At 48.9% G+C, this 14,934-nt stretch overlaps 4 protein-coding genes across 4 annotated transcripts; 1 reads left to right on the top strand and 3 right to left on the bottom strand.

Annotated features, from left to right (window-relative positions):
* Positions 1-409: 409 nt before the first annotated feature.
* Positions 410-1,340, bottom strand: N7457_002817 (uncharacterized protein; the record flags this gene model as incomplete). Its single annotated transcript, XM_057173863.1, has 2 exons — positions 410-1,101; positions 1,166-1,340. 2 exons carry the CDS (start codon positions 1,338-1,340, stop codon positions 410-412), a joined length of 867 nt encoding a protein of 288 aa, XP_057034014.1.
* Positions 1,341-7,850: 6,510 nt separating this feature from the next.
* On the bottom strand, positions 7,851-11,697 carry N7457_002816 (DNA repair ATPase SMC5; the record flags this gene model as incomplete). Its single annotated transcript, XM_057173862.1, has 6 exons — positions 7,851-8,975; positions 9,026-9,153; positions 9,213-9,285; positions 9,338-10,228; positions 10,284-11,195; positions 11,254-11,697. 6 exons carry the CDS (start codon positions 11,695-11,697, stop codon positions 7,851-7,853), a joined length of 3,573 nt encoding a protein of 1,190 aa, XP_057034013.1.
* Positions 11,698-11,890: 193 nt separating this feature from the next.
* Positions 11,891-12,270, top strand: N7457_002815 (uncharacterized protein; the record flags this gene model as incomplete). The annotated part of the gene is made up of 2 exons (XM_057173861.1): positions 11,891-12,001; positions 12,082-12,270. The coding sequence occupies 2 exons, from the start codon at positions 11,891-11,893 to the stop codon at positions 12,268-12,270; spliced, it is 300 nt and encodes a 99-aa protein (XP_057034012.1).
* A 588-nt stretch (positions 12,271-12,858) lies between these two features.
* N7457_002814 (ankyrin repeat and BTB/POZ domain protein) lies at positions 12,859-14,842 on the bottom strand (the record flags this gene model as incomplete). Its single annotated transcript, XM_057173860.1, has 3 exons — positions 12,859-14,389; positions 14,450-14,535; positions 14,609-14,842. 3 exons carry the CDS (start codon positions 14,840-14,842, stop codon positions 12,859-12,861), a joined length of 1,851 nt encoding a protein of 616 aa, XP_057034011.1.
* Positions 14,843-14,934: the final 92 nt, after the last annotated feature.

Here is a 14,934-nt window from a genome sequence, read left to right as displayed (position 1 = left end):
ATCAAAGAAGCAGAGAGCCAGAAACTGAATTGGTTGTGTGACTGGCGACTATGACCATCAATAAGACCTCTCCTTACACTCCAAGTCAAGAAGCCTTCACGAATATACACATAACACTACTGATATACAATCGACAGACTACAAGACAAGAGAACAAAACAGAGAGTAAAGTGATCATAAAATATACATTGAGAATCGTAGTTTTAAATACATAAGTAGTGTATGAATCCGACCCATCTAAACCAAATGGGAATCCGATAAAAAGAATCAAAACCAAGATCCAGGGTATCATGACGGCATCACATACGCCAAAACAAAAGAAACCTCCTCTGACAAAAGAAATAACACCTCAAATAAAAAAAAAGACATGACAAGAATCAGAAAGGTACGTCGACATCCGATGCAATGCTCATACGACAAGCGCAGTAGCAGCAGGAGGAGCCGGACGACCAGAGTGGCATCCACGCTCATGGCGCTTCATGTTGCTGCGCACAGAGAAAGCTTTTCCGCAGCCGGCATGTGTGCAGCGGAAGGGCTTCTCGCCGGTGTGCGAGTGGGAGTGGATGCGCAGCGAGGAAGGGCGCGAGAAGGCCTTGTGGCAGGTACGGCAGATATAGCGATCATGGTTCTGCTGGTATGGGGCCGAGGTGGAGGGTGGGAAGTAGTGGTGGTGTTGCCAGGCCGGGGTCACCGGGGAGATGAGAGCCGAGGTGTGAGACTGGGGCTGCGGCTGGTGGGCCTGGACCTGGACGGTGGGCATCTGGGGAGCTGGGGCCGGTGTTGAGGGCCGGAAGGAAGATGCAGTTGGTGGGCGGGGATAGTACATTGGCTGTTGGGGAGCGTCGATTGGGGATGTGTAGGAAGAGACGCTGGGTGCTGGCGAGGCATATGGCGTGGTGCGGGCAATGTGGATAGAGCCGTTGCTGGAGATGGAGGAGCGGTGGAGATGGTGGGCTTCCTTGTGAAGCGACTCTACGGGTGATGCGCGGCTGTGCGCGTGGCCGGAGCCAGAGCCGGGGCGCAGAGGTGGTGTTGGGGGCATCTCATAGGGCTGGACCCGGATGTGACGCTCACCGAGAGATGGTGAGAGACGTTGGCGCTCTGGGTGGTATGAGGTTAGCGATGATGTTTTTTTTAGGTTGGGGTATATAGTGGATATACTCACTAGCTGCTTGCTGAGCACCATCGGCACCTTCGAAGAGAGATGAGATAGAAGGCAATGAGACCTTGGGCTCCTCCGCTGGCGGCGACAGAGGCGCTGAGCGCTTATAGTAGCTGGACTCGACGGGAGTATAGATGGGCTTGACAGCCGAGTGAGAAAGAAGACTGGCGAGATCCATGGTGAGGAAGTGTAGTTTGAGATGATCCAGATTTGTTTCAAGTTCAGCTTTGTTCAATGAGTGGGGGATGCCACGAGGTTTATACCTACAAAGCAGGCGGGCGGCTTTAGATGATCGCCAGCGGGCGATGCCGACTCAGGCAAAATTACGATTTACGTTACGGCATTTTCTTTTCTTTTTTCTTTTCTTTTTCTTTTTTCTTTTTCGAATTTAATTTTATGGAATTTAATTATTTTGATGAGACAGAGTCCGCGCCAAAGCTTAATTTAATTGGTTTTTCCTCTTTGGATTTTCCCAAAAATTCTAATTTAAATTAATGAACCAAATAAATAACCTGGAAACCCATTCTTTTCGGAGATTAACGTGGGGAATGACGATTTACCCACGCGAAAAATGAGAGGCCCTAACCTTCCAGCCTTGTGGGATGTGCAGCCCCCTAAACCCAAATTGGGAGGCCGTAAAGACCCCGTTGGACGATTGCACCTCGGCTACGGCTAGTGCAGATCCTGCTCGACCTGTCACAAAAAATCCCAAGTCCCCATAAACGGTTGATCGATCAAGGATCTATTGATCTGCGACTGGAAGCGATGAGTATGAAGACTTTCGATTCCCCTATCATCCCCGGTGTTTGGTTCGCATTTTCGGTTCTTTCTTTGGAACTACAGGAATCATACTATCTTAGAATCATCAGTTCAAAACCCGGGGATGACACGGTTCAGGAGATCATTTTTGTCGCGTGGCTATGGGGGAAAACGGCGCTGGAAGCGAAAAGGGAAGGTCACAAAAGGATGCGCTAGTCCATTTTAGGCTACAGCTCCGAATCATATTTACGCCTCGCTGCTTACACGCTGGTTTAGGGTATGTATGGAGTACATCCTCCGTACATGTACCTTGTATCCATGCATTGATGATGTATTTAATTTAGCTATTAATTGCCCTTTTCGGACTACTCGATCCCGGACTTATCACTAACCAAGGGCGGCTCTAAGCGCTGGGGGCGAGACCAAGAGAAGTGCCCTGAAACATCCATTTTAACCCATGGCCCCGGGCTCGCTTACACGAACCTTGCAGGGACGGTGAAAGGATCGTTGTACGATGTACATGGGGGAAAACTTGTTTTTCCCACTCGAGGTGGTAGAAGAGTTGCCGATCGTGAATCATTGGAGAATGGAGCAAAGATCGCGGCAGTTGGAGCACCCATACTGTGTTAAGAAGGTGAACAAAGGCCTAGAAACCGATCTAAGACCCTGCTCCTGAAGATCATTCCTCGAAGCCGTGGAACTGAACTGTGGCTATAAGCCAAAACGGGTTATTGAAACGATCGGCGTTCTGGAACATTGCCTCCTTTTATTACCATTACCTGTTCGCGGTTCCGACCGTGCACGATTTCTGCACAGGAGCGACTGGGGATTGGCCGTTAGGGGTGGATTCGTCCCGGCCTCGTGGAAGCGAGCTCCACTATTTAGCCCTTTACGAGAGATCGTCGGTGACGGAAGTATTATTATAGAACGGACTGCACAAGATCGCGAGGGGGACGAGATGCAGAGTATATGTTCGTTTTGATTTGTCTGGATCTCTATAACAGATATCACATCTCACCATCCCTCCCGATAATAATAAAATTCTCGATATTATTCATTCTTATAGTCGTGGCTCGAGCGTCAGGATCGCCCCGGTCTTGCGGATGATCAACCCCCCTTGTCGGCACTTGGTACGGATCGCCTATTCTCAATTGGGTCTAATCTCGGTCAAAGTACGGAAGAATCCGCACGCACTGATTGGGCCTTCTTCGGTTCTGATCAGGGTACGGAGCACTCCGTACTCCGTAAATGGTTACATACTGGGGCTTCGTTCTCAACTCACTTTGACGGATCACAGCGGAATCATTGACGAAGTCATGTAAGTCATAGACATGAGACGGTGTCATACAGGGAATACACTTTCAAAAAATCTCCATTGTGCGAAGCTTTGAGCTTCGGAATCCTATTTTTCCTTTTGGGTGATGAAACCGGGAAAAATGTGATCCGCTCAGGTCCCATGGAAGCGAGTTTGCATTTACATGGTACATTTACTTTTTTTTTCTTCATTTGAAGGGCAATCGAAATGCTGGTTTTCTTTTTCTTGTATTCTTTTTTCTTTTTCTTTGTTTTTTTCTTTGGTTTCTTCTATTCCACTCTATATTGCTAGGCCACGTGTGCGTTCTATTTTTCTAATCCACAAGCAATAGTCTGGTCCATCTGAACCAAGGCACAACATATTAACGGTGATGGAGCTATCCTCTTTCGGCCATAGACCCGGGTAGGCAACGGATTCAGCCGTGATCGCTGATCGCTTTTTGATCCCGGGGCACTGGGCCTCTGCCACGCGACTGTCTCACCCCTTTTTTTCCCAGGCTTGCCCAGGACAAGTCAATGGTCGCAAATCAGTGGGGCTGAGCATGGCTCCCAGCCACGCGAGGAACTTAGATCTTCACAGATGTGATGTCCGTAACTCCGTCCTTCGCACGGCGTACGGAGTACTCCGTACACGTCCTATACTCCGTATGTCTCAATACGATATCCACCTGGTTGCCTTGTGAAGGGGGGTTGACAAACACATGGCACTTGCATATTCATGCGACCGAGCTCTGTTGTATCACATAGTGTCAGCGTTTCATCAGCCAATTTCCCAAAGTATAATTGAAATTAAAGACACAATGCAGCCCCCAGGCGTCATGAGGAAGACGACACCTTCCAAAGTCAAAAAATGGGTGGTTGAAGGTATTTCCGCGAGAGCGTCAATCACATCCGCATCTGGATCAAGGTAAATTTTAAAACTCCCAAGCTTGTTACACGCCGATCGGGGATTGGTAGATCCGATCTGACGCTTGTACAACTTGGGAAGGTGCGTTTATTGGATGGACAACCTTGTGCCATGCATATTAAGCACTTAATTTAAATTGGATTTTCCCATTTCACGTGGCAACGAGCCCTAATCTGGCATTTCATCCGATGCACCTGTGTGTCCCAGGATATCCGCATGGGATCTTCCCGCTACCAACTGCAGTAGTGTACGGAGTACGGAGTACATATTACCTAGGTACCTATGCTATTGCAGATAGGGACTATTGGATATTGCATGATACGAACGTGTCCAATGACTCTATCATTTCTCGCATCCGAAAGTGGATGGACCCTACAATGACGTAGGGCGGTTGATTCTGCAGACTTGCCCAGGACTGGATTTCCCTCTTTGGGATACTCAAGTGGGCGACGAGATAGATACAAAGAAACACTCATTCTTGCTCCTATCCGGCCTCCTTTTCAGAAGTGATTGATCAACGAAAATCTCAAGTTTAGGGAAGTTTAGGGGATAACCGCTGGCCATAGCTTCGACTGACTCAGCCCATGATCGCCCATCGCTAAGCGAAGGTCGTTTAGGGAATGTCTCCGATGCAGCTCTCCACGTAATGCACGAAGATTTCATACGCGTGTTTTGGCCCCTCGCAAAATGTAGCCTAGTTGTATAATCTTATCAATTTCTGGATACTTCGTCCTGTAGATTTACTCCGTACTCCATAGATTAGATGGCCCTTCAATCGATATTGCTTTTTGGCCCCCATAGATTCCACTAATAATGTAATGCCGACTCCATATCAGAAATTATTAGATTCCTTCAGGATCTAGGTAATATCCCCAATGCTGCCTAATCCTTCCTGCCTAACAGAAAAAATGAAGAACATCGCTACACCGATTATCAGCGTATTCATCGTCTACCTGTAATCCGTACCCGAACCCGAGCTGCGAAAATCAGGGGGCAGGGAACTAAAAAGTAATAATAGAACGTCAACATCAGAAGCGAGGCCAAAAAAAAACAAAACAAAACAAAGACCGTTAATCACCTGCCATCAGAATGTCAAGGATCGACAACGATCACCGAACAATTTTTGGTCGTTAAAGAGGCAGATCTGACAGGGGCTGGTCCACGGAGCTGGACCCGACCTTTCAGACCCCAAAACGGAGCACGGAGAATAATCTTCGAATCTACAACATACGGAGTACGGAGTACAACATAGTGACAGAGCACCAAAGCAGCCTAGTCCCAGTATAGCCAAGGTGGACGGTTAGAACTCGGCACGCCTTGACTCGGGTGAAACAACCTGTTCGTCAATCACAGAGGGGCCGGGAACTTACCGACAAGTAACATTGCCCGCTTGGGTATAACCCCCGTGCGATCGCCTGTCCTATAACTCCCTAGTCAGAACGGACCATGTATGGGTTCCATATTTTTACCTCTGAAAGAGAGACAGAAACATGGGCCCCATGCGCTGGCTATTTTAGGGAGGTGATATGGACAAGAGTTGAGATCAAATGGTATGTTATTGCCCCCCTGCTCATAGATCCATACGCTAATTAGCCTGTCGCCGGCTACTCCGTACTACGGTCGTATCTGGATATCAGCGATCGGCACGCTCCACTGGAGCTATGAAACACCCGAGAAACAAAGCACGGAACCCTTTGATATCCGGATGAAGCTATACAGCCGGGCATAGTCTTCGGAGGAAGGTTGATAGTCCTAGATAGTCGGTTTCACTATTTCCCTATTTCCCTATTTCACTATTTCACTACTCCGTAACTGATGTTGATATACTCCGTACATCGCGCATCTATGAACCTCGGCACATGCTAGCACTTTGTATACCACATATGTTATAGAGAGTAAGAGAATAAACTTTCATTGATTCTACTTTGATTACGGTCCTGCCTATTCGGGCGCCATACTTCACACCCATTTCCCTTTCATTTTCCCTTCGGCTTCGGCTTCCGGTTCTGCTTTCAAAGGATTCATTTTCAAACATGGATCCTCCCCTGATTGCCTCAGGTAACTCGGGATGGTGTGATTCTCCAGAGTCCAGAGTCCAGAGTACGGAGTACTCCGTCCAGAGGATACCCCATATCTATATACTTTGCACCATGCATGTTTGACTGCACTACTCCCCGAGCACTTTTATTTTATGCACTCACCTAGACCAATCCATATATGCGGGTGGCTCTATACACCTCAGCCGCTCTATCCTCGCATAAGCGAACCCAGCGTGGGCTGTTCATGCCGATAACGTAGGCACCTGCGACAGGGATGGGTGGCCAGGTCACTCCCCGAGCCTCTCTCCACATGCAAATAGTTCGAAGTATCCGTGCATCAGAGATGAAATGCATTGATCGCTTCCCCAATCTCCGATTCCTCCGCCCAATTCTGGATACTGTTTGCATCCAATATACATCCAATATACGGAGTACTCCGTGTGGTTTGCTCCGTTGCGTACAAGGCAAAAAAGGGCCAGGCAAATTTCCCCAACCGGAACGCCACGCTAACGGTCGATCCTGGGTGATCGACGCGTGATTTTTGTTGTTTCATGCCGGTAATTGATTCTTCCAGCGTGCGGGGATTGGGTAGGCACCGAGGCGTGCCAGCTCAGTGTGGAAGTGGGAGGGGCTAGAAGGGTAGATCATCACACCGTTGCATTCCAGGCCTTTACTTTCTTGGGCTACGTGGCATGTGTTCTTACCCGGTGGCTTGGGAATGAGTATCTCCTGTTCATGAGACTGGGATATAATGTAGAGTCATACCAGGCCCGATCTGAATGGGCCGGGGCCGAGATTGTGTGATGGGGGATCTGAGCCTGTTTGGAATGGCCTTTGGGTGCCCCTTGAGCCACGGGGAAAGATCCATGCGTGGGTTTGGGGGCCGTGCTGGTTCCCAAGCGCCGTGACTGAAAGGTGATGTGTCGTCTAACTGGATCCTCTCGATTATGGAGCCCAGGGTCCAAGACATGACCTCATATGTATTATGTACGGAGTATTAGAAGCCAATTTCGGGGCACTTGGAAAGGTCGAGCATAAGGGGACAAGAGCCACTATTACGGAGAGACCATCGTAAATGAGACAGAACAAAGGTTTAGAGTTGGTCTTAGCGAGAAGGATGCCCAAAGGCGACGGGCGATTGGCGAGCAATCCTCCGATGGGGTGATCTGCGACGGAAACGCCCGTCGATCGGAGCTGGCGTTTTTTCCTTTTTTCTGGTTTGTTTTTTGTATATGATCTATTCCTTGATTTGTCGAATCGTCCGAAGCATGAAGGTCAATCCTACTGGTTGAGGCCGGCTCCGGCCGAGAATTAAATGAGCGCCTCCACTGTCCACGTCTCTGTGATCGACAGATCTCTTCAACTTGTCTAACTGGGACTTACAGTACATTACGGAGTACTCTCAGCGATCATAGTGACCCACGTCCCAGTCGGGCAGGTCGTTGTGTTGGGTGATCTTCAGATCTGCTTCTGATCCTCTATACAACATGTACAACATATACATACATAAATCAAGATCTTCTAGTTCATGCTTAATATGGAGCTCCCCTGAAAAAAAAAAAAAAAAAAGCAAAGACCATGAAAGGGGTAGATTGTTCCGTCCGAGATGCGGCCGGAAGAGCTGAAAATGGGGTATCGCAGAGAATAGAAACAAGAAACAAGATCTTCATTAAGCATACAACTCCACTTGACCCTGGCCGTGCGTGGCTTCGGATGGGACGCCATTTGCTTTAGCCGCCGCGACCGCCTTCATGTTTTCAATCGCCTTTTTGAAGTCAAGCTTCCGATAATCCTCGGGCATGTGTTCTCCACTGTAGATGCAAAGCACACGCATCCCTGGCTTGTAAGAGAGTCCGTTGAGCAGCTTCGGCGTAATGAGGAAGTACTGGCCGCCTCCACCCCCACCGATGGGGTCTCCATTCTCGTCGGTTTCGTCGCTCTCGCTCGACGCACAGGCAATGTCGACCAGGCGACCGTGGACCATGCGCTCGTTGCGGGGGTCCATTCCCTGGTTGATCTCATCGACCACGCGGAACGGCGAGGCGGAGAGTGACTGGAGCGCCATGAGATAGAAGATCGTACTCACGGCTCGTTCACCACCCGACTGTCGATGGGAATCTAACACTGATAGCCCTGCGCCTTCGCGGAACTGGACGTGGATCACAATCGACCATTCCCCGAATTCGCTAGCACCGGGCTCGCCATTGGGACCCGGTTCGGCTTGTGCCTTGCCCAAGGTGACTTGGCCAGCACATCCGATGCGACGGAAAGAATCTGAGAAGGCGTCGCTGATCTTCTCGATGAGCGCCTCTAGTCGGGGCTCCCAGTTCTTGCGAATTTCGGCGATGCTGTTGCCAATCTGTGCAAGCTCGCCTAGGAATTTGGCAAGCTTGGAGCGCAACTTCTCAATGGCCTTTTCACGGTCTTCGAACTCCTTGATCATATGGCTACTGCCACCATGGGTGAGTTCCAGCCGTGCCTTTTCGGAATCAATGTCGGCTTCGAGCTTGTCCATGTCGTGATCTCCGAGTTGCTCGAGGATTCCCTCCGCGTCGGGCTGGCCCTGCAGTTCTCGGCTGATCCGTTGGGCTTTTTGCATGACTGCTCTAGCCCTGACTCTGGACTCTCTCAACTTGACTGTGGCTTCCTGTGCCTCTCGTCTCTTTGCATCTAATAACCTCGCACTATCAATGTTGCGGTGTCGAAGAGTCTGGAGATCGGAAGTCGCCTCTAGGAGAAGAACCTCGACTTTCATGAGCTCCTCGTAAGCTTGGCGGAATAATTCGACAGCGTCCTGTTTTACATCAGAGGAAATTAAGCCACGCATGCGGGTAATAGACTTACCGCATATTCAACGGTGGCCTCGGCCTTTTGAACTGAAAACTCGTCTTGCTGGTTGCGACAGTCACGAACCTTGTGCCGCACGTCTTCGAACATTGAAGTAATGGATTGAAATTTGGCTTCTTGTTGAGCTGCAAGTTATTAGACAAGTAGTCAGGAGGCAAAGGAATAGAACGACATAATAACATACAGATTTTCTCTGGGATCGCGCGGTACTGGGTATGCGCCGTCTGTTTCGCGCTCTTTTCATTCTCAAGATCATCCTGTAGGCTAAGTTAGCAAGCGTTCGAAAGGAATCACATCTAAGCAACATACAATTTCCCGCGAGATCTGCTCGTATGCTTCTTTGATATTCGACACAGCGGCTTTTTCGGACTCGAGTTTGTTCTGGATTTCTTGGAGTTGGCTCTTCCATTCCGCGATGTCGTTCTGATATTTTTGTTTCAAAGAAATATCAACAGGCTGCGATGTCCATACTGTAGCAGGCTTGAGCTGCCGAACCCGAGTTGATGTCGCGCCAGGTCCATATTCTCTCCGTCGATTCACTTGATAACTGTTCTTTGCAGCTACCCAGGAGTTCAACAGACCATTTTGCAATTGTCTGAAGACTTCCTCTGGAATATCGTTTATCGCAACAGGAGTGGCATGGAGGTTTTTCTCACTGCAAAGCATTGCAATGACAGGATTGGGCCCGACTAAGAAATCCTTGGCCCAGCCATCGAACCTGAGACGGCCGAGTTCATCACTCGCCATTGGGGCCTTCATTGATTCCAATGACTGCGAACAGGTCCGGATGCTGACATCATGAAGTCTTAGGGTCCCATTAAGCGCATTTTGCAAGGTGCGGAAATCATTCCTGTTCTGCGTGGTGAACGATGTAAAATCTGTCCTCTGAAATAAAGACTCGACGGCATCGGCGTATTTCGGGTCGGTGATTGAGCATGTAATGATTGGAGGACCAAAGACCTCTTGTTCAAACTTGTCTTGGTTCTCAAGAAGCCATTTATAGCCTTTCAGCGTGTCGTAGGATAGTCTTTGCAACTTGAGTTCTTGCTGGCCAGAGACTGAGTCTAAGTTGCTTAATTGACGTTCAGCTTGTTGAATATCTCTCTGCACTTTGTTTCCCTGATCCCTGATCGGCTGCCTCCGGTCTTGGATGTCCTGGGCCTCAACCTCGAGTTCTCGCTTCTTGCGTCGTTTTTCTCTCTAAGATTGTGATAAGCAGGCTGGTTGAAAGACCAGAGCATACAGGGATTCTTACCAAAGTTTCATTGTAGAATTCAGGATCAAATTCCACAGCTTCTTCTTCTTGTTGGCGTCGAAGTCGATTGATAGCCTGCTGAGCCATTGCTGCTTCGGATTTGTGCTTTTGGCCGCTCTTTCTTTGGGCCTCAATCATACCCTCAAGTCCTTTGATTTCGTCCGTGTATTTGTCGATTTTATCACCGCATTTAGTCGCGGCCTCGGATGCTTTATCAACAGAATCTTTGCGACTGTTTTTCACGACGTTCAATTGTGCGATGTAGGCTTCTTTGGCATTGACAGCACGTAATGTAGGCTCGATTTCTGCTTGAATATGTCGGTATTCTCGGTCAAGTTTCTCCTTGGTAACCTTCAGGGTCTCAACGATATTGTGATGTTCCTTGTACTCCACAATTGGACGGCATAGCTCAAGGATCTCAATTTTTCGTTGGATCACGGCTCTCTGGCGCATTCTTTCAACGTCTGCGCGCTGCATCTCTTGACGGTTTTCCATATTTGCGAGCAATTCCTTATCACCACTGTTGTCCATCTCGAGCTTTTTCTGTTCAGCTCTCAACGTTTTCAAAGCATCATGCCACTCGATCATTTCTGGGCCAGCCGCTGCTCGTTGCGTGGAATGAAGAAGCTCAATCGGTGTAAGTGCAGCAAACTCAGCGACTTTATCTTGAGGAAGGAACTGGCACAGATTGTCCACTTGGATAGCGAATGACTGAGCCAGTTTCAGCACATCGACCTTGGAAGCGGAACGGCCATTGAGTGTAAAAGAGCTTTTGTTCCCATCGCGCTTGATGATTCGCTGAATGACAGGATTGCGACCAATCTTGGGCGGTCCGCATAGTTCAATTTCAATCATAGCCTCTCGAGCGCCATGTTTCACAAATTCGCCCAGATCTTTGGCACGCCCCAGATGCTAGAAATAGGTTCAAGTCAGTATGAATGGCTGCACAGTTTTACACTCCGGGTCATACCTGAGGTCCCCATCCCAAGCCTAAGCAGATGGCACAGACCAGGGTGCTTTTGCCCGTTCCGTTTGGGCCAATGACCATGTTCAGCTTCGGCCCAGGAAAGAACTCTGCCGATGTATATGTCACAAAGTTCGTCACCTTGATCCGCACAATCGCGCCAGGCTTGTAACCACCGGGACCAAGGCCGTTGTGAGCTACTGCTCGTGGGGCTTGAGAGATTGCTTTGGGTATACCAGAACCGGTGCTATCCCCGTCGCTGTCCTCATCGCTATGCCCATCAATCTCCTCCTCGATTTCCTCTTCCGCTTCGGAGCCATTGTCGATTTCGGTGGGGTTCAAGCGGGGTCGTTTAGGACTCGATGGTTGAGATGACGGAGAAGGTGTAGGCTCTTCGCTATCTTCATCCTCGCTATGAGGTCGACGTCGAGATATATTGGACGACTCCATCATGGATGAAACCCGCAAGTAGATGCGAAGGGAACCTCATGAACTGTCGAGGGAATTCGCTGTGTCGAGTCTTTCTTTGTTCAGGCCAAACGCGAGGGAACGCGTTCGCGAAGTCCACTTTAGGTAGGCGGTGAGGGGTTGCATATGGCAAATTGATTGAGATGAAGTAGCTTGGACTTGTATAGCACTCACCATGCCTCCTCCAAACGTCAAGCGGTTAGTTTTAACTGCTGCAGTAGTTTCTATCACTATCACGGGAACTCTTTACGGAGCTGGCCTGAAGACAAATCAAGAAATCGCCGAGGTAAGAGCGAAGCTATTCAGGCCGCCGGTATCCTGCAATCATGTCATTGAACCACATATCTAATGAACTATTTGATTCAGACAACAAAACAGCGACAGGAGTCAACTTTCGATGAGCAACTTAAGGCTCTCCATGGTATGCGCTCAAACTTGAACGCTCGCAGAGGCATACTCGAAGACCAGATACGAGACTTGGAAGCCAGGATGTTGGAGAAGCAACAAAAAGGCATCGGTGGTGACGATAAAACCCAGCCAAATGGAGGACGATGAGAATCACGAGACTTGTGCTCAAAGAAAGGCAGTGCTTCCACGATTATAGCCAAATGCGAATCAATGGCAAATTCACCCCACGACGCAATCGGCCTGGCTTTGAACCTCCAAATGACAACCACCTTGAACCCAACGCAAGGCCGTGAGTGGCTGTCTGCCAACTTACCACATTGTCCCAAGGTCTATCAACCGTGCAACGTGGTCACTTGATACCCGTTGCATCCACGGGTGACTTGACTTGATCTTCGGATCCGACGTCTGCGCACACCAAATATGGCCTGCGAAGATCGGAAAACATTCCAAGGTTGGACTTGTTTCCATCTATCTTCTGAGCCATTGAGATTTGACTGTTTGCTACTAACGCAACTCTAATCAGGCCATTCATGTACATAAACCAGCCATCTGTATATTTGTCTTTCTATCATAGTTTATCCATATAAATGATTTGGATAATATGTCTAATGCCGAACATGCATGAACACTCTTGGTCAGAAAGTTCGACGCCAGTGACAAAAGCCACAGGTGTCTAAGCCTCAAGATTAAGTCTCTCCAACAGATCGTCCAGCTTCTCAAGCAAGATCTCATAGTTCATCGCATCTTCTGAGAACTCGTCCTCAACAACCACGCCATCCAGAGTGCGGATCTCCGGGACATGTACTTCTGGCTGCTGGTCTTGGCCCGGGGGCCGTCCTTGGAAACATCAAGGGTCTCGAAGCCTTCTGTAATTTTTGTGACCTCTTCGGGCCGTTCATCTTCATCGCTATCCTCCGGGGATATCTCTTCTTCCATCATCTCCTCGAGGCCAGCCTCGTCGAACCTCAATCTGAAGCGTTCTCCAAGATAGAACCGGATATCATCCAGAATTTCAATCGAATCCGTCTCCTGTCTGGCTTTGATACGAGATGCTGATTCTTGGATTAACTCCGCAAATTCTGGAGTATCTATATGCGCCTCCAGTCGATATGCCAGATATCGAGCAGCAAATTCTTCCAATCGCTGCACGCGCGTCAACCATGCAGCCCGTATAATCGAATAAATGTCAATGTCTTCCTCGTTTATCATTCCCCGGGTTTTCGCGGCCTCAGTCTGCGATATTCCAGCACTGCCCAGGGTGCTGATGACCACGGCAGCTTTTGTCTTCAGCTTCTCAATGAAAAGCATATCGGCGGCGAATAGCACATCGACCGCGATATCCAAAGAGAAATCAGCTCTTTCAGTGTACAAGAATGTAAGGATAATCTCCAACACCTCAGGCGAGCAGTCAATGTTGATTATCGTCAGATGCTCATGCAGGTAAGCTTCCCGGAAGGCGGATGTGAACATCCTTTGGAAAAACTCCGACCGCAGAAGCATTGCACGATGACAGGGAAAGAGTATTGATTTCGGTGCATCGAAAGGCTTTTCATTCGCGGTGACAGTAGGGCCAATAGGAATCGAACTGGATGTGCCATTGGTGACCTCTGATGGATCAATGTCATCCCCTTCGTCGGGGAGTTCATCTGCCCTTAGAATAACATCGGCAAAGATTGCATTGTTTCGATCCCATTTCACTTCTTTCGCTTTTGAAGTCTCGACTTCAAGCCTGTTCCCCAGGATATTCTTCTGGAACCATTGTTCCATCTGGTCTCGGCCCTTGGCGAGCTCATCCGCTCTCCTTTGTCTGGCACGCCTCCTATCTCCACTATCAAGGATACTGTCTAGAAGATTGTGGATCTCCAAGTACTTTGAGATCCTATCTACCCCCGCGAAAGTCTCGGACTCGGTGAACCCCGTTCCTGGTCCACTCCGCAAGTCCCGAGGAGCTTCACCAAGGTAGAGATATTTGACGGCAGCCCCGAATGCCTCCGGTGGGATGGTATTCGGGAGTTTCCATGTTGCAGATTCTGGGGCGGCTGCAAGTTTGGCATGGAAATATGGAGAGCGTGCCGCGAGTATGAACTTGTGAAGGTGGAGGGATTGGTCGCATGCGGTCACGACAATATCTGTTGTTACCGGAGATTCGCGAGTAAGAAGTGAAGTTATATGTGCAGCCAGTGGCTGCAAGGGATCGGTGGACTTGGAGAAATCATATTCGAGGAGGAGGTTTCGTATCCGATCATTTAGGGCGTTATAGAGACATCTATAACATCACGATCGTTAACTTCAATCACTATGAGGAATGGAAGCAATTGCTATATACCTTTCACCTTGAAAAGTATCTCGCTCACACAGCGCACCAGACTCCAGAAGAAGTCTTACAACTTCATAGTGGCCACATAGACTGGCCTTTAGAGTTCATAGGTTATTATATGTTGTAGCCGGGCTTGACAGAGCCGCGTTATAAGCTTATTATACTCACTAAGATCAATGGCGTGTAATCATAGGGATCACGCGCATTAACATTGACACCCTCGGTGATTTTCTCCTGACAGACTTTCAAATCTCCCTGACGACATGCATTGCATAGTTGACGAAACGGCTCACTGAGATCCAGCGGGTTATCATCTTTGATGGTACCCTCTTTGATTAGTTTCTGTTCATTGACCAGACTGATCTCCAATTGATCTTTCCGCAGCACAGTCGGCTCAGCCATCATGCAGGTTACCGGCAATAGTGTAATATGTAGCTCGAAGTGGGATGAGCCAAACGGCAAACGGCGGGGGCGGAAAGGTGCTTATCGATAAG

Source organism: Penicillium paradoxum (assembly GCF_028828445.1).
Source record: "Penicillium paradoxum strain IBT 22861 chromosome Unknown utg000003l_segment0_segment0, whole genome shotgun sequence".
NCBI classification, from domain to species: domain Eukaryota; kingdom Fungi; phylum Ascomycota; class Eurotiomycetes; order Eurotiales; family Aspergillaceae; genus Penicillium; species Penicillium paradoxum.
This window is presented reverse-complemented; position numbering and strand designations above follow the sequence as displayed.